Source organism: Semicossyphus pulcher, unplaced genomic scaffold (genome assembly GCF_022749685.1).
Source record: "Semicossyphus pulcher isolate SPU_LCO1_2020_fin unplaced genomic scaffold, fSemPul1.0.p SCAF_19, whole genome shotgun sequence".
Taxonomy (NCBI): domain Eukaryota; kingdom Metazoa; phylum Chordata; class Actinopteri; order Labriformes; family Labridae; genus Semicossyphus; species Semicossyphus pulcher.
The window spans coordinates 4602423-4627902 of record NW_027211692.1 but is presented as its reverse complement, the minus strand read 5'-3'; the positions used below and the strand labels follow the sequence as shown (position 1 = coordinate 4627902).

The 25480-nt window shown below is 41.6% G+C and overlaps 2 protein-coding genes across 3 annotated transcripts; one reads left to right on the top strand and one right to left on the bottom strand.

The window, feature by feature from the left end:
- The first annotated feature begins 96 nt into the window (after positions 1–96).
- Positions 97–9887, top strand: hnrnpul1 (heterogeneous nuclear ribonucleoprotein U-like 1). The gene is made up of 16 exons (XM_069668477.1): positions 97–151; positions 635–899; positions 1293–1598; positions 1996–2209; positions 2374–2447; positions 3099–3238; positions 3744–3843; positions 3958–4070; positions 4362–4628; positions 4856–4978; positions 5079–5207; positions 7050–7218; positions 7998–8261; positions 8349–8497; positions 8582–8815; positions 8981–9887. Exons 2-16 carry the CDS (start codon positions 668–670, stop codon positions 9095–9097), a joined length of 2631 nt encoding a protein of 876 aa, XP_069524578.1. The 5' UTR covers positions 97–151; positions 635–667; the 3' UTR covers positions 9098–9887.
- On the bottom strand, positions 9303–23506 carry rasgrp4 (RAS guanyl releasing protein 4). 2 transcript variants are annotated; one of them, XM_069668480.1, is made up of 17 exons: positions 23030–23506; positions 17441–17616; positions 16346–16457; positions 16063–16125; positions 15829–15960; positions 15528–15669; positions 14940–15113; positions 14667–14783; positions 14140–14415; positions 13965–14045; positions 13578–13682; positions 13339–13448; positions 13053–13203; positions 12930–12966; positions 12581–12712; positions 12284–12486; positions 9303–10991 (listed from the first exon to the last, which is right to left on the bottom strand). In XM_069668480.1, exons 1-17 carry the CDS (start codon positions 23044–23046, stop codon positions 10881–10883), a joined length of 2139 nt encoding a protein of 712 aa, XP_069524581.1. In that variant the 5' UTR covers positions 23047–23506; the 3' UTR covers positions 9303–10880. The 2 variants fall into 2 exon arrangements, with proteins under 2 accessions (XP_069524581.1, XP_069524580.1); XM_069668479.1 differs by lacking the exons at positions 16346–16457; positions 17441–17616; positions 23030–23506 and having other exon boundaries at positions 9304–10991; positions 15829–15956; positions 16063–16102.
- Between the last annotated feature and the right edge of the window lie 1974 nt (positions 23507–25480).

Genomic DNA, 25480 nt, shown 5'->3' with positions numbered 1-25480 from the left:
TCGGTGTAAATTTTAAATAGTAATCGGATTGAGTGTACCAGTCTTGATGCCTTCCGGTTATGGGTTTCGGTCTTGTCTCCGACCCTAGAGGGCAGTAGCGATTCCCTCAATCTTCTATCACGACTGACCCGCGCAACTCGCGTGAGAAGAGGTAGGCCTTAACTTTATTTTGAGCTTATTTTGCATCATAGTTAATACATTCAGTACATGTTGCATAGATTACTAGACTTGCATACAAAATAACGCGTAACGTTTGCATACTGCAAGGCTAAGTAGAACTTAAGATACTTCTCCATCGGTGTTCGGTATGTTAGCTACAGCTAGGCTAAGAGCGTTAGCCACGTAGCGGTAACTTGAAGCAAATAACAATCTTAAATATTCCTGTTCTAAGTTCGTCTAGCAGACAATTATATAGGCAAAGACGATTGTTAACCAGGGATAACAAAGTTTATTGACATTTGGTGAAAGCAAGCCTTTACAGTGGTGCAGCATCCAGCCAGCTCTGCAAGCCTAGCCAACCAGCTAATGTAGCATGTTTGGTTGAGAAAAACTGCCGCCATCAGATATCGATTTGAAAGTTACACGCAATGTTGTCAAATGTGCTATATCATTTTTCTTCCCCCTGTTTTGATAGCATCAAGTAAAGAAAATAAACATCTGAAACACAATGAGTGTCGACGTGAAGAAACTGAAAGTTAACGAACTGAAAGAGGAGCTCCAGCGCCGCGGCCTGGACATCAAAGGCCTGAAGGCAGACTTGGTGGAGAGGCTGAAATCCGCTCTGGAGGCTGAAGCTCAGGCTGATGCCTCAGAGCAAGGGGAGCAGCAGGATGAATTCTATCAGGACACACCAGAGAACGAAGAAGACGAAGATGTAGAGGATGCGGAAGACCAACAGGGTAAGCCCCTTTGTTGCTGTTTAACAGTTTATTTATGAAGATAATGCTTCCCCCGTCAGATATTAACTTTGATTATATGTATAGTACTAATAAATGAATGGTATATAAACAGAAGAAAAGTTAATGATGGTCTCTTCTTATAACGTCTGATTTCAAGTGAAATCACTATACACACGTGAATTTTGCGCTACCTTTTAGATTCGCATTTCAGTCATCTCAGAAAAAAGTTCCTTTACATATGCGTAGAATTATCCCTTCTATGAATTTAATTCCTATGGGAGACAAACTGTTAAACACAATAATGTACATTTCAAAACAATGCACTGAATTCATAAAAGTCTGTTTTCAAGAGCCTGAGAACCACTTTTTTTTCCTTTTTCTTTTCCATTACAGAAGCGGAGGAAGTGGAGGAAGCAGAGGACTGTGGTGGTGGTGATGATGATGATGAAGTTGAAGGTGATGGTGACGGTGATGGTGATGTACTTCAGGAGGAAGATGAAGGCAGAGATTCAGGTGGTTACTACGAGGATGAGGAGGCAGAGGGGGAACCTTATGAAAGCCATCCAGCTTCAGATTCCGGTCACAGCATGCCTGACTTCACAGCAGATGTTGATATACAGAAAACTGAAATGATGTCTGAGGAAGAAACTAAGCCTGCGCCAGCGCCTGAGCCCGAGCAGGCCATTGAGAAAACTGAAGGTAATTTTTTGAAAAATGCAAAACATTTTCGCATCTTTGCAAGTTTGTAAATTCCGACTGTTATTGAGGACTTCTGACTAAGACCTTGATTTGATGGTAGACTCATGAACAGTTCACAACAAGAGCAGTGATATACCAATGCCACACCACTATTTTTAGCTTAAGCTTATTTGCAGTGCCCTTCCATATATGGGCCTTACACATAAATAATACGTGTAAAAATACACATAAGTCAAAAGAAAATACATATGAGATATTACAAAAAACAAGCTCAACAAAAATATGTTCAATAAGATCACAAACGAGAAAACGCAGACAAAGCAACACAAAATGAGGAAAAATTGTTAAGTTGTGACACTAAATTGGAGTTCCTGTCATTGTTCTTTTATCATTTTAGAAGTTAAAGTGGAGGTCAAATTGGAAGATGATCCTGAGCCTGCTGAAGACCAACAGCAGGACAGTCATGGGACAGAACCTCAGAGCGAGCTGGATGGCACAGCTCAGGCTGAGCAAGTGAAAGCTGAAGATGACAAGGGTGGACACTACGGACGCAAGAGACCGTACGAGGAGAGCAGGGCCTACGGCTACTATGAGCACCGTGAGGACAAGAGGTATGCTGATTATTCATTTTTATAGTGTGCATTTAGGGTTTTAGTAAAGTACAATATGTCAACAGAAGATTTGGGGAAAATACGTAATTCGTTTTTCTATTCAAATTTTGCCATTAAAAGTGTTTGTACAGCTTTAAACATTGTATTCTGCTGATATTGTACAGATCCCGCACACCACAGCCCCCAGCTGAGGATGAAGAGGAGAACATTGATGACACTCTTGTAACAATTGATACATGTAAGTATGAGGATGAAATTCTTCTCTGTCCAAGTAAAGATAACTTGTTACGAGCTTTTCGTCCTGTGCGGCTGGATGCCCTCTAACTGGCTTGCTTTCATTTTCACGTGTTCTCCATGAGCTTCTAAATTTCTTAAGTTTACCTGAACTTACAACCAAACATCAGAAGTACTACTTTTCTGTGGAGGTGTTTGATGAATTCTGATTAAAAGAAGTTTAAGTGACTGTAGCACTTACCATCCATTAGCTCTGTTTTAACTTTAGCCATAGACTGGGTAATCTGAATTGAAAATAAGCCCCCTTTGTACACCCTTTTATCAGGAGAAGGGGTGTGAATTTAAGAGTGGATTCCCATCTCCTGAGTAGCTTAAGAACAGCTGCATGCAGCATGTTAGATACTGTTACTTCAGCTGAGTGTGCCTTAGCTTGCCGGGCATTGTCTGATTTATCCCCTGGAGAAAAAGTATCTCTGCTGAACATGCTGAAACAATTTGAACTGGCACGATAGTACATGGAAAAATTATTGCATTCCAAAGTGTATGATAAACACTGACAAACACTCTTACAAGTGCGTGGTTTAGTCTATAGTGATGCATGTTTGTATCTTTTTTTCACATTAAATATTTAATATGTTTTCTGGCTTCTTTTCAGACAACTGTGATCTACACTTCAAAGTGTCCCGAGATCGCTACAGTGGTTATCCACTGACTATTGAAGGCTTTGCGTACCTGTGGGCTGGAGCACGAGCTTCGCATGGTGTTACCCAGGGCCGTGTCTGTTATGAGATGAAGGTAAAAATTAGTCTTATGTCAAGATGATTTTAAAACCGGATAGAAATGTGCTTCAGACACACGCTGCTGTAATCATATGCTTACTTTTCTGACGCAGCTAGTGGTTTTGACTGGTGGAACATTAAGTTACTCTAAACCAATTTGTTCTGTGTGTTGTGTCCACAGTAAAAACAAGGGTTATGCTCCTTTGGTTCTCCTATTCATTTACAATATGTGTGAACTACATTTGGCCTTATGTTGAGCTCAGTATAAGCACAAACTGTGTTTGAAGTAGTTGTTCAAACACCTTGTGGCAGTATTAAGAACATATATTCAGTATGAATAGATATTATCCCTCCCTGCCTCATCTTGAATCTCACCCTATTGTAATGAATTAAGAAGATTTTCATACAGAGACAATGACAAGTTCTTTGTTTGTATGCTACCTTCTAATGTGTGGCTTGTTGCTTTTTATCTTTGACAGCCTGTACTCATGATATTGACCAGATTTTTTTCCTGCTCTTAGCTCAATGAGGAAATTCCTGTGAAGCACCTTCCCAGTAGTGAGCCTGATCCTCATGTGGTCAGAATTGGATGGTCACTTAACCACTGCAGCACACAGCTTGGTGAGAGGAGTACTTCCACTAACAATCAAGATGATGTTTGACATGAAGGAAACTGCTGCAACAAAGAGGTGTTGCGTTAAATTAAATATTGCATTTGTTTGTGATTTGTTTTAGGTGAGGAGCCCTTTTCCTTTGGTTATGGTGGAACGGGAAAGAAATCCTCTGACTGCAAGTTTGCTGATTTTGGTGAGAAGTTTGGTGAAAACGACGTCATCGGTTGTTACATTGTAAGTAATAGCAACAGTTATTCCAATATTCTATCTTAAATGGCATCATGTTAGGATTTACTGATTCATCAATATTTTACGAAGCCATTAAGTCAGCAAGAATTGCAGATTAAGTGCTTTACAATAAGGTAATAACATACACTAAGTATAGCATACATGAAGGATAAACACTGGAAACGGGAAGGAACGCCATAAATAATGGAAAATAAGAAGGAAAAATAAAACCCATTTTTATCAAATTGAACTAAAACAGATGACTAACGTTTTTACTTCCTCATGACTACATTTTAGGACTTTGACAGTGGCGACGAGGTAGAGATGGGCTACTCAAAGAATGGAGTTTGGTTGGGAGTTGCTTTCCGGACAACAAAGGAGGCGCTTGCAGGCCGTGCCCTGTTCCCTCATGTCCTGGTGAAGAATTGTGCTGTTGAGTTCAACTTTGGACAGAAACCACAGCCGTACTTCCCCCCACCAGAGGGATACACCTATATCCACAATCTTGACATGGAGGACAAAATCAGAGGCACTAAAGGACCTGCAACCAAATCCGAATGCGAGGTAGGAAAGAGTCAAAATTATTCTGTGAAAACGGTCACTCCTGATTTACAGGGATATAGAAACAGAACCAGAGCCTTCAAAACATAATAATCCCTCCTGCACATTTTCAGATTGTTATTTTTTATACATTGACACCATGCAGTTTGGGTTTATTGATTGTAAATAATTGTAATAGAAAATGGACTTGGTGAGTAAAACTTTTTTTTTTCTTTGTTGACTTGTTTCAGATTTTGATGATGGTTGGCCTGCCTGCCTGCGGAAAGACCACCTGGGCCATAAAGCACGCAGAGACTAACCCTGAGAAGAAGTACAACATCTTGGGCACAAATGCCATCATGGACAAGATGAAGGTTGGTTTGTGCCACGACCCCCTAACTAAACACGTTCCACAAGGTTTTTCGGACTTTCATTTTCCTACTCTGCGATTTTTTTCTCCCCCCCCCCCCGCAGGTGATGGGTCTGCGTCGCCAGAAGAACTACTCCGGGCGCTGGGATGTTCTGATACAGCAGGCCACCCAGTGTCTGAACAGGCTGATTGAGATCGCTGCTCGCAAGAGACGCAACTACATCCTAGATCAGGTACTGCCCTCCCACCCATACTTTGCTCTTATACTCGCCACAGTCAGTCATTGTGCCCTGATAATCACTCTCTCTAATGGACTATTTATTTATCTTTCAGGGGGCTCTGTGTATTATAGAGTAGAAGAAGCATTGATCACCCTCTTGTCACTTGCTTGTCATGTATTGTAAAACGAAACTGATTAATGGCTCTCATAAGTGACAGAATATTTCATGTTTTCATCCCTCAGTATATTTGCTCTTGATATTTCTTGTCATAATACAGTATTGTTTGTCTTGTGAATTTCAAAAATGTACAAGTAAACCATGACTATGTAAAGATGTTGAGAAACAAGTAAGCTCTGACTGGTGAGTAAGAAAAACACCTTCTGTTGCTAATTTAATAAGAGAGATTATGGCTTTTTTAAAAGCTATTTTTAAGTGAGATACATGGAGCTTTTGAGTGTGTTTTTTAATTAATTGACCCTGAAGGTAAGTAATGACTAACAGTTTTTAGATTTTCAGATTCTTGGGCTTAGTAAATGTGAAAAAGGTAGGTGGGTCTAATGGCACACTGGGTTTTCTTTGGATACTGTGAGTATGTGCAGGTAGGTTATATCTGTCTGTTGTTGTCTTGACTGGGACTAGAGTCCGTATGAAGATGAGGTAAGTCCAGGTAAGAGTTGGGGGACCTGTCAGAATAGCCTGTCGCTTTTGGTGTGGCATGCTCTTGTAGATAATAAGTGTGTGAAGTTGATTCAGCTAAGTCATACTGCAGATGAGACCACATAGAAAGGGAGAATTAGTAGTGAACAACTCCGACTACTCTTAGTAAGAGGTATGTGTTGATTTTAAACAGTTTGAACAGATCAGTTATTCACAGGAACAAAGGAATGTAATCCCTAGTGGTTACATTGAAATATTGCACAAGTTGCTAAAGTGAAACTAAAAATATTACAAGGTGCTGTTAAAGACGGGGTATTTACATTTACATTGCTGTGCAACTTCTGTCAATGACTAAAAGTAAAAGTGTTGAAGTATAATGTAGTATAGAAATCACTCGATTCTGTTAAGTGAAAAGGAATTGTCTCTTGGTTTGGAGTTGATCCTTGGAATTGTGTGCCCGCTCAGAAGCTTTGTCGTTGCGTGGTTAAGTGTGTCAAACTGCTGCTGTTGATGAATCCTCGATTTAAGTTTAATGGCAAATGATTCTGAGTTAAGTCCTATCATCTGCTTTGTTTTGAGCTGTAGATCTGTGGCAGGATTTGTTGATGTCTTTAAGCTATTGCATGCCAGTACACGTAAGTTAATGAACATGAATAGTTTTGCAGTAGCTCTGACATGGCAATTAAAAGTGTGGCTAAGATCAGTTGTATGCATAGTTTGCTTATACAGGAAAGAATGTAATATTTTTAATGTTTCCAATAATCTAAGTCTCAGTAATGGCTAATACTGGCGTGACTAACTCAAGTATAACATAGCGAGATATAGAATACTAAGATTTGCTGAACGTATCAAAGCAGGACAGGCTGTTTAATGTTAATGATTCCAAACCCGTAAGGCAAAATGTTGTTGGGCAACTGAGTTTATGTGGCGTACAGATAGTTAGAATATTTGTTGGGTCCCCCTGTTTCCATGAATAACATTTACCGGCAGTCCTTTGGGCACCTGGATGCACCGAGTGAGAGGTAAGTCTGTGGAGTGATGAGAGGCCATTAGAACCTGAGTAAAAGCGTAGACTGACAACCGAGCCAAACCTCTCTCACTTCATTATTACAGGGTTCCAGCTTCCTTCCAGTGGAAAGCCATTACAAGTAAACAATAACAAACAAGCTTCTACTTCTTTCTTGTCACCATTGCTAGACAAATGTATATGGATCAGCAAGGAGACGAAAAATGCGTCCTTTTGAAGGTTTTCAACGCAAGGCTATTGTAATTTGTCCCACGGACGAGGATTTAAAAGAACGAACATTAAAGCAAACCAATGAGCAGGGGAAGGATGTGCCCGATCATGCTGTATTAGAAATGAAAGGTAGGAACGCTGTGGAAACAACAAATAAAACACCAGATCTACTTTTTACTTTTCTATGTGTTGTCTCTAAAATCAAACTTGGAAGATGCCCCCTCCCCCCTTCCCCCATCATAGGCTTTGGCCAGATATCAGACCTGGACATTTTTTAAAACAGTCCACATGAATTTGATTCTTCCTTATTTTTGCCCTCTATCTGCCACTTCCCATACAGCTTATTTCTGATGCACTGCAAACTGAGACTTGGGCCATCTTAAGGTCATGAGTTAATAGTAGAGTTAATATTGCACAATTTGCTTCCGTGAAAAGGATGTTTCCAAATTGCAGACTTACCAGCAGTCACATGCTGAAGTTGTCAGAAGTTAATTTGTAACAGCATTACATCAACTGTCCTTGGTTTGCAGTGTTGTTTCCTTTTCTCACCAACCTTCTAGTTGTCCTTTTGTCCCCCTCCCCACCTCTACTGAACTCCTCCCTCTCCTTTGTCTGCTAAAACAAATTTTTCCTCCATGTTCCTCTGGAGGTGATGTTTGTTCCCAATACCCTGTCATCTGCTTTCATCTATCTGCGCTTAATTTCTCTATGATTTCCAATGTCCTTGTTTGGTAGTAATTATTTTTCATTTTGTCTTCTGGTGGTGTGGCTACTCTGGTCTTCACTACAACCCCCTACCCCACTATTTCTCTCTCTCCTTTTCTCTGCCTCTCCATCCGTCTCTTGCTGGATGGGCTGTCACTCTCTTCTCCTCCTCCTCCTTCTGCGGTCACCTGTCGCTCTCCAAGCCAACTTTACTCTCCCTGAGGCTTGCGACTTCCTGGAGGCAGTGACGTTCATTGAGCTGCAGCGTGATGAGGCTGAAAATCTGATGAAGCAGTACAATGAGGAGGGCCGCAAGGCCGGCCCACCCCCTGAGAAACGCTTTGACAACAGGCAGGGCGGGTTCCGTGGCCGCGGTGGGGGTAGCTTTCAGCGCTATGACAACCGTGATGGATCCCGTGGTAGCTACCAGAACCGCAGTGGAGATGGAGGAAGTGGATACAGAGGAGGTGAGCAGAGCATACCTCATACGTTGTAGTCTTTATCATGTGAAGCTATAGTATATTGAACAACACACACTTTTTGTTTTTTGACAGGCTACAATCGTGGCAGCTATAGCCAGAACCGCTGGGGCAACAGCTACCGCGATGGAGGCTCTGATTCACGTGGTGGATATAACCGCAGCCAGCAGTCAGGAGGAAGCTACAATCGTCCAGCCCCTTACAGCAAGGGGGGATATAACCAGGTATTTAAATTACCTTATGAAATGAACAAACTAAATTTAATATTAAATTAATGTTTGATCCTAAACTTCTTGCTGCACCTCCAGGGCTACGGCCAGAGCTACAGTCCAGGATACAACCAGGGCAACTACAACCAGAACTACTACAGCAACTACAGTCAGTACCCAGGATACAGCCAGAGCTACAGCCAGACACCCACCACTGCACAGACGTACAACCACCACCAGCAACAGCCACAGCAGCAGCAGCAGCAGCAGCAGCCGCAACAGCAGCAGCAGCAGCAGCAACAGCAACAGAGCTACAACCAGCAATATCAGCAGGTAATCAATGACTGAAGATACTCTGTTTCTGCATTTTACACATATTTTCATTTGTTTCTTAGGGGAAAAAAACAGCACTTTTCCAACTTCTATGAAAATGATTCGCTGTTCTGAAGTAATGTAAACATGTTCTCACTTGGTTCTTGCTTTTTTTTTTGCCTCCAGTATGCTCAGCAGTGGCAGCAGTACTACCAGAACCAGAACCAGTGGAACCAGTATTACAGCCAGTACGGCAGCTACCCTGGACAGGGCAGCCAAGGCTCATCTTCCGGTTCCCAGTAGCTACGCCCTGCATCTGTCCCTGCATCCGCCTGTGTCCTAGACACTCTGACCTCTACAGCAAATTGATTTTGTACAGTCTCACATTAAGTCCCCTACCATAACAGTCTCTGTCTGGTTTAACACAGTAGCCTTCATTCCTCACCAATTAATGTACACATAAACTGTATACAGTTTGATGTCTTTAATTTTTTTTTACTGAATGAAGTCTTATTCCAAGCAGTGACCGTGAGGTGGTAGATGATAGGTATCAAAACATTTAATGAATGTTATCTATTATGCATTGAATGTGGATGTCTGTTGAACTGCAAACTCCACATTTGCTACAGGTTGAAGAGTTAATTGTATATTTCTAGGAATCATAGTGTGAAAAAGTAACATGGCAGGAAACAAAGGCTGAATATTTGCTTGTTTTGAGAAGCTTAACAAAGAACAAAACGCATGCTTTTTACCTCCATTACCCTTCCTCTGTCTTGCTCTTTATTTTTCAGTTACCGAGTGAGCACATTTTATTTACTCCGATAGAATTCAAACATGGAACTTTTTTTATAGGTGTTGATACTGTAGTATTTAAGAGTTAATCCAGTTTTTGATTAAGCATATTTTGCCACTCTGAATAGTTGTATGTGCAGTTTTTTTTTATCCTTTTGTGATTGGTGTTCATTGAGTCCAGTAGTTTAAACCCTGTTGTAAACCCCATTTTTTTCTACCTGAAAATGAAAATCTGATTATGACCAGTTACCCGAGCTGTCTTCTTGTCTTTATACAATAAATGCAATTGTATACGCCTGTAGATTTTCATGTCATCCTTTTTTGCTAATGAGTTAAGTCAGAAACACAATCTGGACAATTTAACATTGTTGGTGTATTTTTCATTTTCTTAGAAGACTGTTTTTGTGGACCAACGACAAAACACATAGGCATTCAGCTAAACATGATGTGCAAGTTTTGGAGCATAGATCCAGTGCAGTCCTGCTGATCCTTGAAAGACCTCTGAGAAATTGAATTGTGTAAAATGCTGTCAGGGCAGAAAGTAACAGTTTTCTTAAGGATTTACCTCCACAAGCTGTTTTTCGCTGTTCATCAACAAAACCAGGCAATGAATACGGACAGTTTTCTTTCACAAATACATCGAAATAGAAGTTCTGATCAACATTTTTTATGACAAGCTTTACTGATAGTCATGTCAAGGGGGTTAATTACATCCAGCCAATGTAATGTTGCCATAAAGATAGGCCTTTAGCAATTTCAAAAATCCTGATCCTCTGGTTCAACACATCCAGTGATATTAAAGCAACTGATGTCTTTTCTAAAATTGTTGGCTTCTCGCCAAATTCATGAGCAGAGTTGTCATAGCTGCCGAAGTTAAAATTGACCTTTTTTAACTTTTGTTGAGGTTAGTGTTACTTTCCTACCCTGCATTTATAACATTGATAAAAGATCAGGACACCCTTAAGCCTGGTGTCATAAAAGACCTCATAGATTGTAGCTGTGCAGAAATTTAGCACCAGAGAAACAAGGCACCTGTTCTAAAAACAATGAGGTGTTCATAAGTTACTGTAGGAAAAATATGTTTGAAGCCTATGAACACTGACAAAGATAAAATAATACAAACATGTCACAACCATACTTGAAAAACGAGATAGTCCATGTATATTTGCTGTCCTTCTGATGTGATTGGCAGTACATCTCAATAGTTCAACTCCAGTCACAGACACAGGTCTGTCAGAAACGTGGAGGTGTCTGGATGTTTTTTGTCCATGAGGGGAAATGAAAGATGGAGTGCTCAGTCTGGCTCCCTGCTCTTGTCTTTGTAGAGATGTAACTCCTCCATCTTCTCCTGCAGGAAGGAAACAGGCATGGAGCAGCCCCTGGCTCTGTGTGGCAGTGTGTTGGCCTGAAAAAACAAAAGATAAAAGGCAAATTTATCATAAGATATGTTTTTTTGTTGCGTGGAAAACCCCTTTCAGTTTCTAGTGGGAAGCTTTTGGTTTATCTCACGTCACACAGGCAGTTTGGAGCCATGCTGTTTTTTTTATCTGCAGAGAAAGTGCTTTCAGAAAATAATACTTACAGTAGTCAAAGACTATGTTTATGGAGAGAGATTTTGCTTTTTAATTTGTTAAATTAAATTACTATAATCTTTGATCAACTAGAGCAATTCCATTTAATTTATTTGTACTCATAAAAACTATAAAATCACAACTATGTGCTCGGTACATTGAGTTTTGAAGGGCTTCTTTTCTTATTTATTTATTTTTTTCTTGTTTTAATTTAATATGATATATTTAATTAGATATAGTTAGGATTTTAGGCCAGAGGTCAAGTCTGACAACCAGAGCAAATGCCTGTGCCGGAGCTTTTTAATTGTACTAAATTAATTAATTCTACAAGACAAACTCGGTTTGAAATCTCGCGATAAAACATGAGTCGTTGCAGGAAGACGAAGGTGGAAACGTGAGTTGGAGTTGGGGAGAGGAGGTAAGCATCCTTTTGATAACGTAAGACACTACGGAAAACACAAATGATGCTGACACTGTCAAAAATATTTTTAGTGAACTTTTAACAGGCGTAGTCGCATTGAAGTTTTACGTTGCAGTCACCGCGGCTGTTTCGTGTCCTAAGGCGAAATCCTGCTACTCCAAGGTTCATCAAGAACCCAAAATATTTAGCCTAAAATACGTCCCAGGTTTATAAGCACAGAATTAAAGACGGCAAGGATATGCTGAAGTGTGCAGTATTTACAACCTGAGTTTAGCATAAATGTAGTTACCTATGCTACCAAGGTTATCAAAGTTTCTAGGCTAATATATGCTTGAAATGATTGCCCCATAGCAGGAAAACTGTTGGTCACATTATTAATTTTAGATCACCAGCAGAATATTTTATTATGCGCTTGACAACTGCACTAAGGAGAGTTATTTGAAGTAGTTAATGCATACTCCAAGCAGCCAGGATGGTTTGTCAGTTAGCTCCTGTCATTGCACCTTAAATTGTTAACAAATTAATCATTGCCCGAAGCTCTTACTGTGCAAGTTCTCTATTTAAACCACGCCAGGAATTTCGACAAAAATAGTTTTGGTTTTTTTAATCGCTGAATGTCATGAACATTTGTGACACAAAATAAGATAAAATGCCTAAAAGGGATTATAAACTCTGTCAGCCAGCATGAGTCACAACCTGTCTCACCCTTCTTTCTGGGGATGCGTGAACAAGAGAGTTGAGGTGGTTAACCCGCTGGTCCCTTTTCTCAGGCGTCCACACCCCAGGGTCTGTTTGAGTAGAGCGGTTTGACAGCATTGAATCACTGAGATTGTTTGTCCAGTCAGAGGTTCCCTTGTTGTGGTCTGTCTCGTTACTTTGGGGGAAAACGAAGGCCTCCTCCTCTGAACCTGACGGGGAGTATTATACATCATTATACCAGGTTCTACATCATTTCATATGAGAGGACTTTTGGCTTTTACGTGTGTGTTCTGAAAGACATACCCCAGCTGTTGCCCTTGGTTCTTGAGTCAGGGGCAGGGGTGCATGGGCAGGACCCAGTTGTGTTTTTATGTTTCTTTGAGCACTCCATTCCCACCAGGTCCCTACAGTGTCTGTGACAGTTTATCCCACAGTCTGAGAGAGAGAAAAATGATTTAAACAAAAACGCATGTTTACTAAACAGATCAGTTTACTCAAATTACAAAAGGTCGGTGGCAAGTAAAAGGGTTATTTTTGTAATATGGGTGAACTGACCCTTTAACTTTATTAACCTTATAGCCTATGTGTCATTATCTTGCTTGGATGAATCTGATTACTCTTTTTTTATATAATTCATGGATTGTGATCTTACCTTTGCAGTGGTAACCTTGTTTGATGACTCCCCACAGCTACAAGAGGCAGACATAATATATGTGATTCTGCAGTTTGATTAGACGATTATATCAATCCAAAAATTGTTATAATGGATACTCACAAAGCCTCCACAGATATAACAAAACGTTGGCCGCTTATACGTGGTTTCATGGAAGTTATGCACTTCACTGAAGTTGTAGCCCAGCTTGGCACACACAGACATTCCCCTCATGAAGTAAGAGGTGATTTCTTCACGGCTGATTTGTCCCTCCCTGGGAGGAAAATTGTCCAAGAAGCAGCACAAAAGTGACACAGTTAAGGTTTGATACGCCATTCATGGTGCTTCGTGTTTTCTCTGTTTTGCAGTCACGTCAGAGAGGCCTTTGTGTGTGTTTTAGCTTCCTCACCTGTCAGTTTCGTGAGTGCAGAAGGAGAAGGGGAAGTTGGCTGCTATTTTCTCAAAGTCCTCAAGAGAGATGTAACCATCCTGGCTCTGGTCGTAATTTTTCATTATGGACTGCAGGGGGCGAGAGAGCAATCAGATATTCAGTTGCACTTGTCAAGGAGCAGTTGGTTAGTTCTGCTTTAGCCTGCCAAGTAATAAGGAAGTGAAAGACAAGGGGTTGTTGCAGAGTCACATACTCACATCCACCATCTGTTTAACGTGTTTAGATATGGTGTCAGGGTCGAGCCTGGGCGTGACCCCTGAACCCCACTCTGCCACCACAGGCGGTTTAACTTGAGCTACAGGCTGTGGACCGAAAGATACAAAATTGAGACACAACGGACTGCACACGTTAGATACAAGAAACAGAGCACACCCACCACATAACACATTTCTCTAACGTATAGTGCTTTGATGTGGCTGAGCTTGGTGTATTTCAGCACTGAGTGTGTGCTTTTGTTTTGAAGATGTTACACCTACAGAAAGTACACAAATGTCCCTCCTCTCGAGAAAAGAGGCTAAAAGAAATGTGAGCCTGCTGGTGTTAGATAAAGCCCAACTTCAAAGAGAGCAGGTAGCCTTACTGACCTGGATCTTAGGGTTCTTGGGTTCCTTGGTGTATGAAAGTTCATATATCTCATCCTCAGTGTAGTATAAATCTAGAGAGAGCTGAAGCATTAAAAGAACATAATTGAAGATGTTCTTAGTTGATTATTTTTTAAATCTAAAATCTTATGAATCAGCTCTTAGCAATGTGTCGTACCGTGAGCAGATGCAGAAGGTCTTTGTTGGCCTCGAAAGGTGGTGTGCTGCTGTGAATGGCCAGCAGGTCGCTGATGTTGCTGTAAAGGTGCTGCAGCTTGCTGAGGTTGATCTTCTCCTCGTCAATGTAGTCGGGCAGGGCCTCGTTTAGCGAGATCAGATCCTTCAGATGGACGCCAAGGATGGGAACCTTGAAGCCACTGCACTCGTTGTAAGCCCGACGATAATTGCTGTAGTTGCTGCGCGACGAGAGAAGCTCAGTCATCTCACTCAGGGCCTGAAAGAGGATAAAGCTCAAGAGTTTAATGATAAATTAACCATATGTTTCTGTAGTTAGTTTTTTAGATCCAAAAGATGTGTTACATTTTTTAATGATCTAATGAGAATATTTGGTCACAAAATACGTACACATGGTGCAAGTTCCAGAAGGCTGAGGTTACAAGTTCAAGGTGGACAAAAGTTTAATCATGTCCTGTGGTGAGGAAGTCATCAACAGTGACTCGTGGTGATGTGTAATATTTAAAATACCTTAGTGATGTCAGGAGGCAGCAGGCTTGAGGTGTCTTTGAGGCGGGAGATTGAGCTGTGACAGAGGCCTCCAGTCACTGCCATTAGAGTGTTAAAGTTTTGCAGAGCTCGAAGTTTCTATAGAGGAGAGAGACTTAATGACTGCAGGTGGTGAAACAGCACATAAAGTCAATTTAACAAAACCCAGACAAGTACATTTTTTGGCAGCCAAACAATAAACTCTCTGAGCCTATTAGCCTGTTTTTGAGATCTTTGATCCCTCAGCCAGTTTACCTGAGCCACGTGAATGAACTTTGTGAAGACCTGAGCTCTCTGCTGGGCTGTGTGTCTGCTCAGGATCATCAGCTGGACCCACTGGGAGACTCCGTTACACATCATGACCGACCGCTCCAGAGCAGGGTTGTCCCTCACCGAGCCTCGCACCACGTAGCTGCGGTAGTCCAGGTACTTGCAGAGGTCAGGCAGGAAACATGTTGGGTTTGGCACTTATTTCACTCAGGTGTACAAGCAGGGTAGCGTCTATCATCACATTTAACCAAGCTAACTTCACCATCTCACCAGATCAAAAGAGTTGAACAGGGTTATGCACTTTTCAGAATTTACCAGAACATGGACAGAAAATGATTACTCTTAAAAGTTTCTGCTTAGTTGTTAAATGTTTTTACTGTATCATGCCTTTGTTAATCAAAGGATTGATTATTGTAGCCGGATGACATTGTTCTCGGTATTTGACAGTTACACGTGTTAGTTAATCTTCATGGCTTGCATTTTAATTATTGTGAGAGGTTGTTTCGGAAGCAGCAACATCTCTGATCATTACAGGAAGTTAAAAATAGTGAAATGTTTTTTCATTGAACTTACTGAAACGTTGCAGAAGTTCTTGAACTCCAGGTAGCTGAGGTGCTCAGCCATCTCATCTGGCTCCATGTGGTCGAAGATCAAAGACACCTTCCTCTTCTTCACAGAGGGCGACGGTGCCTGGAATATGTTCACATGAGGGCCTCTAGGAAAAGAAAGCAACAGGACAAAATATATTTTTTTTCTATTTATAGAAAAACAAAATTTTTCTTTTGATTGAAAAAACATGTTTGAGTTGTGGCCAAATAAGAAAACTAAAATTCCTCCAGGGCCTGATGGTGAATCAAATCAAATCATGGCTCACATGCAGGAGGGGTCGATGAGCTGCGAGTGCCGCTCCTCCCCGTCTGACCGGACCAGCGCCCACAGGTCCCCCATGGTCTGTTCAAGCAGAGGGTCAGCCTCGAATACTGCTGGGAACTGGCTGATCCACTGCCTTGCCGCGAAGCAGAAAATATGTTTACCACCCACAAATGGAGCAGGATAACCAGTTCTGTCAGTCGTACTACACACTCCTGTGCCTGGCATCCAAACTCACCTGATAAGGTGGCAGACCTGTGACCGCCTCAGTCCTCTCTTGTCTGAGGGACAATCCTTATAAGTGAGAGAGAGAGAGTCAAGGATCTAACCATACAGAGCAGGTAGGGCACAACATTACACTGAATACCAGCATGGATATATACTTAAAATCTGCTTTGCAGAGAAGGAGTGCAATACAAAGCCAGGCCTGTTTCCTGATCTGATTAATGAACGTGAACATGTGATTGGGAGCAGAGAGCCAGTGGAACCACGGTACAGCACTGAATAACAGTGGAGGATATATGGTGTGAAGTTTCTGTGCGAACATCTGAGATGGCACGACCCAGCTGTGCATCATCAGGGTCATGTGGACCAACTGGGACCCTCTCGAGCTGGAAAGCTTCCCCTCTGAATCTGCAACCAAAACACAGTGGTACATTTCACACAAGGAGGATTAATGTGGTAACAGAACAGAAAGTGGGGCTTGCATGATGGCTCTGGGGTCATGGAGTTCAGTTGTTTGTTATTCCTGAGTTGCTTTTTGTTTTTTCCTCCCGAGACATGCGGCTCAGGTGGATCGTTGATTTAAAATTTCCCGTAGGTGTGAGTGTAGGTCCTGCCTGTCGCCTACATGTGATGAATAGAAATCAGCACATAAAAGAGAAAAGGTCTCGACAAATGTTTCCAATTACTTGATATAAAGAACCTTTTTTTTTATTTAAAAAAGACATATACAGCCAGTGCCTCTCACTTAGTTTTTAAGATTGTTGTAAAGTGGGACAAAGGCCAAAAGACTGACTGGCCTGTGGGTGTGTGTGTCATTTCTTGTCACCTTTTTCCACTCCGTCAATACCGTATTTTTAACCCTTTTAGACCAAAATACTGACACTATTCGAGCACACTATTACCTGCAGCAAATCTATCTTTTTGATTTGCTGCCGTAACTGTTTAACGACTACAAAATAACTTACATTCACATCCATTACTTTGGTGAAAGCAGGACCGCACCAGTGGAAATCTCAAACCTCTGTAATTTAAACAAACGATCTGTGTGCTGGACAACATGACGGGTATCCTGAAGTGTTTTTGTGATTTGGATGAACTGACCAATGAGGCGAGTGAGAGTGAGATCACTGAAAGAGTGGCTGGGAGGAGAGAGATCTGTATAGTTTAACATTGCATGGGAATAGCTAGTTGGCCTCAGAAGCCCAGCAGAACAAAGCTTGATTGTATGAGACTGCCCTTTGTCTCCCTCCCTCCCTCCCTGTCAGTCTCTCTCACCCTGGATTCCCCTCATTCTCCCTCATCCCTCATTTATATAACCTGGTTGTGATAAAGAGTAAAGTCACATGACAAACTTTGGAAACACATGCAAACACGTAGGGACAGAGACTGACCGAAGCAGTTTAGGCAGCGCTGTATGAGCTCATCCAGGCTGGCAGCGCTGGCGCTGGGAGCAGAGCTGGGGCTCTGCAGGGCCCGGGTGATGTCCTGAGGACTGGGACATGTATTCCTCCTCCGCTGGACCAGCTTCCCTTTCTTCAGCACTCCAGGGCTCTCCACATTTGGCTTCCTGAGAGAGAGAAAGAGAGAGAGTCAGGCACAGACAGGGAGTAAAAGTAGTCTAGAAATAAGTAGAGCAGAGTGTAGAACGGTAGTGCAGGTCAGCATCTGAGGAAATGCAGCTCCCCACATCTGATAAGCTGTGCTTCAGCTCTGCAGCAGTCTACACCATAACCAATGGTAGAACTACTAAAATCTGCATAGAACTACGACAACACTACATAGTGTTCTGTGTTTCTCAACCTGAAGCTTCCAGGTAGATTCATCATGCTAGAAACGACGGGAAAATCATGAGTGTTGCTGCAAGTTCAGACAGTGTCCTACTTTACTTGGTCATACTTAGTGAAGTGTTGACTAATCCTAGCAGCCATCCTCTTTGAACATTTAGTTCAGACCTTTGTTTGGTTACACTCTTTAAAAATGCTTAAAAGATCATTGTTGCAGATTACCGTAAGGAAAGCTTCAAAATTTCTGCTCTATTTGAAAAGCCTTGGCCAATGTCTTTGCAGCGTAAATGCAAAGCTTTAAACAGCAGTTATACAACACCCTGAAAACCTGAAAGTCAGGCTGAATAAGACCAATATTATGTAACATTTGGATGAGGTCACATTACAGTAATACTGATTTGCAAGCCATTGTAATTGTGCTTCCTCAGAAAACGAGTTCCTTTATGTCCAAGCACATGCATGTATTCACCAAAGAGCTGCACAGCTTGTGTCTTGCACAGTAGCTAAAGGTATTAAAGCCAATGACAGCGTGTAAAAACAGGGCAACACAGGCAGGTTTTTTAGGCGTGTTAAATAACATTCACTGTTGACAAAAGTGTTGTCTGATTAATTTAACTACCTCAGATTTCTGCAGTCTCTCTGTAAAGGCTGGATTAGTTGAACAGCTCATGAACGGGGTTAAGACGAAGGGCTGCCAAGTGGCCGTTTTGTTGATTTAGGGATTACCATTACGTCCAAAAGGTCGTGAACCACTTACTAGGACAACACTCATGTTGCTTGTGTTTTCTTTAGGTTAGAAGGGCAGTTTGTGACCAAGGAGAAACAAAACTACAAAGAATGATTTAAGTTGTTTTAGGTCAGGCAGAGCATGAGGACCACACGTTTGGCCATACAGTGAATCTGGAATGATTTTCAGCGTGGTCAGACATGCAAAAGAAGTTTTAAACAACTTTTGATCAGAGAGCAAATCATCTTTTCTGCAGTGTTAACTTCGGACAAGAAAAAGCCCTTCAAGTCTCTCTTGAAGGTCTTCATAAATGCCCTTACAAAGACAAATCTCACTCCTTTGTTTCATGATGCGATCAATGCTTCCTCTTCAGATCAGAGCCTCAGTTTAGCAATGTCTCACTGTATTTCGCAATAACAAGTAAGTGACTCTTTGGAAGGTTTTACATTAAAACTGGTATCTTTGCTTAAACTTGTAGTATTTGATCCACTATTATCCTGCCAAATTAGAATTATACCCGAGTTTAAATGAAACCTGATGTTTTTCTCCTTTAAAATGAGGTAAAACAGTCAATGTTTTGCTTGAGTTTTTCAGATTGTGTCCCCACGTATGTAAAGAGACAGCGTGTACCATGTATGCGCTGAGTCTGTCGTTTTTTATACAGCGGCTAATGTGATGACAGTACCAGGAAACAGAGTTCAGAGAACTGGTGACAAGTTCCCTGAATGACCAGACCAGCATCCCCTTCTCTTCACCATTGTGTGCGGCTCATTTCTCCAGCCCCCACACATATATTGTGAATATCTCAACATACATACACGTCCGCACTGCAGTCACTCAAAAACACTTGGTTTGCTTTATGTACAACAGATGAGTGGGCACTCATAGATGTACAATTTCATACAGGCGTACATGGCAACATTCACTGATCTATTAATACCACAATCTGCTCTCCTGCCTGTAGGAGCTGTTTCATACAGCTGTCACAGTTATCACAAAGCACATTTCACATTTATACATTTCTCCCTCAGCCATGTTGTGGATTCAGAAACCCTGATGGGGGGATGTCAGTGATGACCCCATCTCTCTGCCTTCTGGTTGTCCAGTTCCAGACGGCTGGTTTGGAAACCTGCTGGGCAACAAAAGCCCTCCACTCCTCCTCCTCCTCCTCCTCGCCTCATTACACTGCCTGGCCTCTGAATTCAAAACACTAACAGTAAACAGCACATCATGTACCACCCTGAGCAATTTTACGGACAATAACCAAACAAGCACTAAATCAAGGTTTATGGGTTCATTTGATCCATACCTCCGGCACTTATTTCCCTTCTACAAGCGAGGATGTTATATCTCATCACATGATTTGTAATGTCTTTGCTTGAGGAGAAGTTGAAGTAATATATTTGCATCTCCTTACTTAGGCACTCATATTTAGTGTTTTACTTCTTTACTTGCAAAATCAAATGACTATTTTTTGTGCTTTAGTTGGAAAATCTACTATAAACAGACTGAACCCACAGTCCCCTTTCTTTCGGGATAAATAAAGTTCTGTCGTATCTTATTACTGAGTATTGTATTTATTCTTTTTTTTATTATAAACATTAATAAACTGTGAAGTTTCTAGAGCTCAATGAAGATTATTGAGTTTGGTTTTCCTCAACCAGCAGTTAAAAACCAAAGCACATGTAGTGTTTTACAATGATGAAATAACACAAATACTCTGTTTGCATAGCTTTATCAAGTAGTTTTACATAGTTCTATTTCGTGGTTGTATCCTGTAAAACTAATGCTATCTTAATTTAAATGCTTTATTCTCTTATTGTATTAATAAAAACTTAAATGATGAATGTTTTAAGTGCATTCGGCCAATTTGTTTTCTGACTTCTGATCAATGTTTTTTTCCTTATCTCCGTGCCCTTTACAACTTGTCATCTCTCTCTTTGACTCAGAGTGAGCGCAGCTGCATCTGTCAAAGCACTTGCTCATATGAGGACACACGCCCGCTACTACAAACAGAAGTGCTGATGGGGAAATGTTATTGATGTCATGACGTTTGTTAGGGAATTTCCCCCTGCTGAGCAGGTAACGCACAGCACGGCAGTCAATGGTCTGTTTTCTGTGTTTCTGCTAGATGGATGTTGTTATACCGTTAGTGTGTGGTGGACTTTCATGCAAATCTGAAGACAATTGGAAGTCTTGTATTAGCATTTGCATTCACTTTTTCCTTGTGGTCAGATATACGTTGGGTAAACACAGTAAAATCACCCTTCTGATGTAATAGTACATTCATGAAAACCCATGACTGCTAAACCTTGACAGTGAGAAGAATATCTTTATGTGCATGATAATCATTTTAAAAAAAAAACATGGTATTAATTTTTTTTAAATCAAGGATCTTCGGTCTGCCTCCATCGTATCACTGGTTTTGTTTTAGGAAGACCTTCCTCACCTCATTTCCTCACAAACTACTTCTTCACCCACTTTTTTCCTTTCCCCTCATCCTTGCTCTATTCAAGCCATTCAGGAAACAGCTTCTCCTTTTTTTCTTTGGAAATCCCTCTCTCACTCCCTTTCCCATCCGTGTCAGGACTCCTGGCTACAGATCCAGTTCCCCCCTCCCCTTTCTCCCTCTCTCGCTCTCTCGCTCTCACACTGGCGGGGGGATATGCAAATTCCTCTCTTTCTTTCCTTAATTGATTAATTGAAGCCAGGGACCCTTTGAAGGCCTTGTTTGTGTGCTGCTCTTTTTCTCGTGCTCTACCCTCTCACAACCTGCGTTCTTGTTCGCTCTGCATCAAGGGGATGCATCCACTGCAATGAGCCGTTCATCCATTTGGCCTAACAATAAAGTCACTGTACCATCCATTGTAGTTAGTGTCAGAAAATTGCAATAAATATTCATCAAGCTCCTTGGCTGTTTTGTGAGGAAAAAGAGGTACAAACTGTTTTGGTCTGCAGCCATGAATCTGAGGCCCGGCAGTAAAGACATACCTGTGCTGCCAATGCGTACCCTGTCTCTCTCTCTCGCTCTTACAAATACACATCTCAGCCCAACAGTTAATCTCTCATCAAAATTCACTAAACATTCTGTACAACTATTTGGATCCTCTCTCACACCAGAACGCTGAATAACACTTCCAACAGGGAGCAACAATTTGCCTCTCGATTCTAACTCTTATTTCTTTAGCATAAAGAGCGATTCCATGACAATTAAATCAAGGGCAAAACTTAATTGCATTGATGGTGCTACCTCTAAGTATATGTCACAGAAATGAATCGCCCATTAATCGACCTTGTCCTCTTGCAATATACCCGGGAACGAACCTTTTTGCATGCCTGCTTCATCCTTGTGATGGGCAACAGACCACTCTGTGACTGGAAGAGATGGTGAACTGACACATCTTCCAATTCATTTACCAATGAAGGGGCAAGTAAGGGATTCTGCCTCGCTTACTAATCTTTCCTCACTTAGCGCAAGTCTTTCATAGGAATTAAATTAGGTGCTTAGTGTTGTCCCATTTTTTTAATACAAATATATATATATTTAAATATTATACAAAGTCTTTGAGGTGTTTGAGTAAGAAAACAGTTTACTTTGAATGATGTCACTAAATGCATTTTGTGTCAGAGCAATATTAGTTACCACATTAAAGCCTGTTGTGCTGATTGTGTAAAGAATTTTGAAGATGATACATGTATTCCCTACCACAGGGGCCGCAGAGTAATGTGGCCACTCGACCTTAAACTGAGGCAGTGAAATCACACGTAACACATGTCTGACTACCTTAACACTCAACACAGAACCTTTTCATTCCAGGCAATGTGATAAGAGCTGCGGTCACAACTGCAGCAGTCAAAAAGTACCACTGAAACACAGGCTTCTAAATATGTAGTTTATCAGCAGTATCTAAGATCAAATGTAAAAAACAACATCAAACTGACATGTAAATGTAGATACGCTGGACTGAACAGAAAAGCAGAACAAATATCCATGGAAGCTGAGCGGGAAGCACTCAGCTGACATGCACAACTGTTGAATGTCAGAGCTGGCTTGTGTGCAGTGCACACAAATAATTTGAGATGATATTTTTCACTGATGCCGGTATAACACTTTAACTGTGACTGTGTATGAGTGTGTATGTGTGATATGTACAACATTTCTTTAAACATAGTCTCTTTCTCTCTTCACTGTGCACTCTCTAGACTCGGATAAATGGCAGAAAACACACAGACACTGAGAGGAAAACAAAACTAAATGGCCTCATTTGTCTTCAACTTGTAAAGAGCCTTGCAGAAACCACAGTGCATCTCATAACCTCAAGGTTCACACATACTGTAGCTGCTGCACACAAAACAGTTGCTGCTGACACATACTTAGACTTACAATTGCTAAGAAACTGAGCTGCAAGTGGGTCTGAGTACACCAGACTCTCGGTTTTGACGCACCCTCTTCTTTTCTTTTTAATTACCTCTTGGTCTTGTTCATTGCAGAGCTCTTCTCCTCAGCGGCACTCCTCCTCCACTGGTGATCCACACGGGCATCTGAGCGTGTCCCTACAGCTCCATGGTTGGCCCTGCTCCTCCCTCTCCTCCTCCTCCTCCTCCTCTGTGTCCTCTATGTGTTTGTGTGCCCAGGACGGCAAGAGCTGGCACAAGACAGAGAGCTGCTGGGGTTGAGGGCTACCTACCTAGCACTCATCGACTAGACTAAACTTCACGCCTAAACCCTGTTTATCACACCACTCAAAGTGTGTAAGTCAGCGTCCCTCTCTCTCTGCTATCTGAAGGTATCGATCAACCACAAGTCGGCAACAAAACAGGTTTCATCATCGCTCCGCCTGCAACAAAGCAGACATGTTAAAAGAAAAAGTCTCAAACAAGCTTCAAAGTAGACAGCGAGAGCTAGCAAAAGTCATTCACTTGTCCCTTCAACATAAACAAGTCAGCATCTTAAATGGAGGAACTGGCTCTGACAGATAGGGGAACTCACATCAGTTTCTGTGTGTGTGTGTGTGTGTGTGTTTGTATGTGTGTGTCTGCATAAGGGGGAGGGGAGAGGAGAAAGAGAAAAAAGAAAAAAACAGTGATCACAAATGCAGTACCCGTGTACCCGTAGAGGAAGGAGGAGAAGAGTTAGAGAGAGATAGTGATGAGCAATCATCTGAGCACCATCAGTGTACTCCAGGAAGTGACATCTGTGGTTCTTTTTCAGAGCATCAACGCAGAAAAATAAAGGCCACACCTAAATGACACTTTTGATGCATTGCCTGAACTTGGCAGAAGAAACAATTCTTGAAAATAAATTAGATTACTGATAAATTTGTTGAATCCTTACACGTCTCTTTTCGTGATTTGTTCATCAAGGGTTAGTAGTGTCTCCCCAATCATGTATATCACCCTGATTTCTGCCTTTTCTTATTTTATTTATTTATTTACCTCCCACTGTCATTTCTCAGGGTAGCAAGTGATTACACAGGGAGGTAGTGTTAGTGCCTCTGAATGTGGCAGTGCAGCTGGACAGGGAGACTCAAAGGCATCCTTGTTTTAACACACCAAGAGGAAGAGGCGACCAAACAGGGGACATTAATGTCCCCAAGTCTGCAGAGGTGGCTTCTTTGGTGCAGGAAGCTGACTGGTTGGCAGAGAGAGTGGGTGATATGGCATTCAAAAGCGGAGAAAGATGCACAGAGCATGAATCCTGCAGTCCTTGCATTCCAAGTCCAAATCATCCAAAACTGCACTGGGATATGCTTTTTTTGCGAACAGGGTAAATTTAACTGTCACACAAGAAAAACAGTGTTTAATGCTCTTTCATGGCAATGTGGTAATTTTACTGTACTCTTAAGCAAGAGTTATTTAAAACAGGAAGCACTGCAGTCAACTCAGCTGGTGAGTCTAAAGACTCAAATGGAAAATAAAGAAAATGGAAAGTTAGTGGACCTTATATTATCATAATTCAACACTATCATGACAATTTGGCTGATTTGCATTGCCCCCTTTTGTGGCTGGTTTTGTGACTGGCGTGTGTTGTTTAGGAATTAAGTGCATTTTGTTTTCAGACTTTTATTTTGGTATTGGTTGTAAAAACGGAAGTAATTAAAATTTACAGTGTTGGCAGACATTGACTGATCAAGAACGTAAAAGGAGCAGTAATTTACGGGGCTCAAATCTGTGGTGAACTAAGACGGCATAAGAAGAAGTTATAAGAAACTAGTACCATGAACTGCATTAGACCATCACGTTACCTTTGTTGTTTAGGACGCTATCGTGACTGTTTTTAATCGTGTGCTAAAACGGGGTAATTTGGACATAATTATCCACCAAGTCGAATGTAATTTTTGGTACTATTTCGCCATCTACAGGTGAGGCGCCGCAACTGCAACTAAACAGGCGGATTCATGAGTTGGCAAAAAGACGGCAACAGCAGGTCTCTTCAGAGTCAGGACTCATGCTCCCAGAATTCATGTTAGTTCTGGTTCAGTGGCGTATAACCTCCTCCCCCGCCTCTTTTCCTTCTCTCCGTTTAACCCACTGGACGGAGTTGTATCCCGGCAAGCTGCATCCCAAAACATCTTAAGACGCTGCCGGTTGCTGTTGCGGTGGGAGATGGGTGAGAAGGGGAGCATGCTGAAGGTTGCCAGATGGAGCCTGCGGAGGTAAGCATGTGTGTCTGTATGCATGCATGTTGTATAAAGCAGGTGATCGTTTCTGATTGAGTGTGAGATGCGCCTTTTTCAGCTCAGACTTCCAGCTTTTCTGTCTGGTGCATCCTTGCTGCCTGTTCTGACCGAGAGGGGTGTGACAGTGAGGCTCATGCATGCCACTGTGCACTCCAGGAATGTATAGGCTGTCCAGACAGACCTGCAGATTTTCTGAGATGGTATGTTTGTCCTGCAATTACGTGAGAGATGTTGGTTATT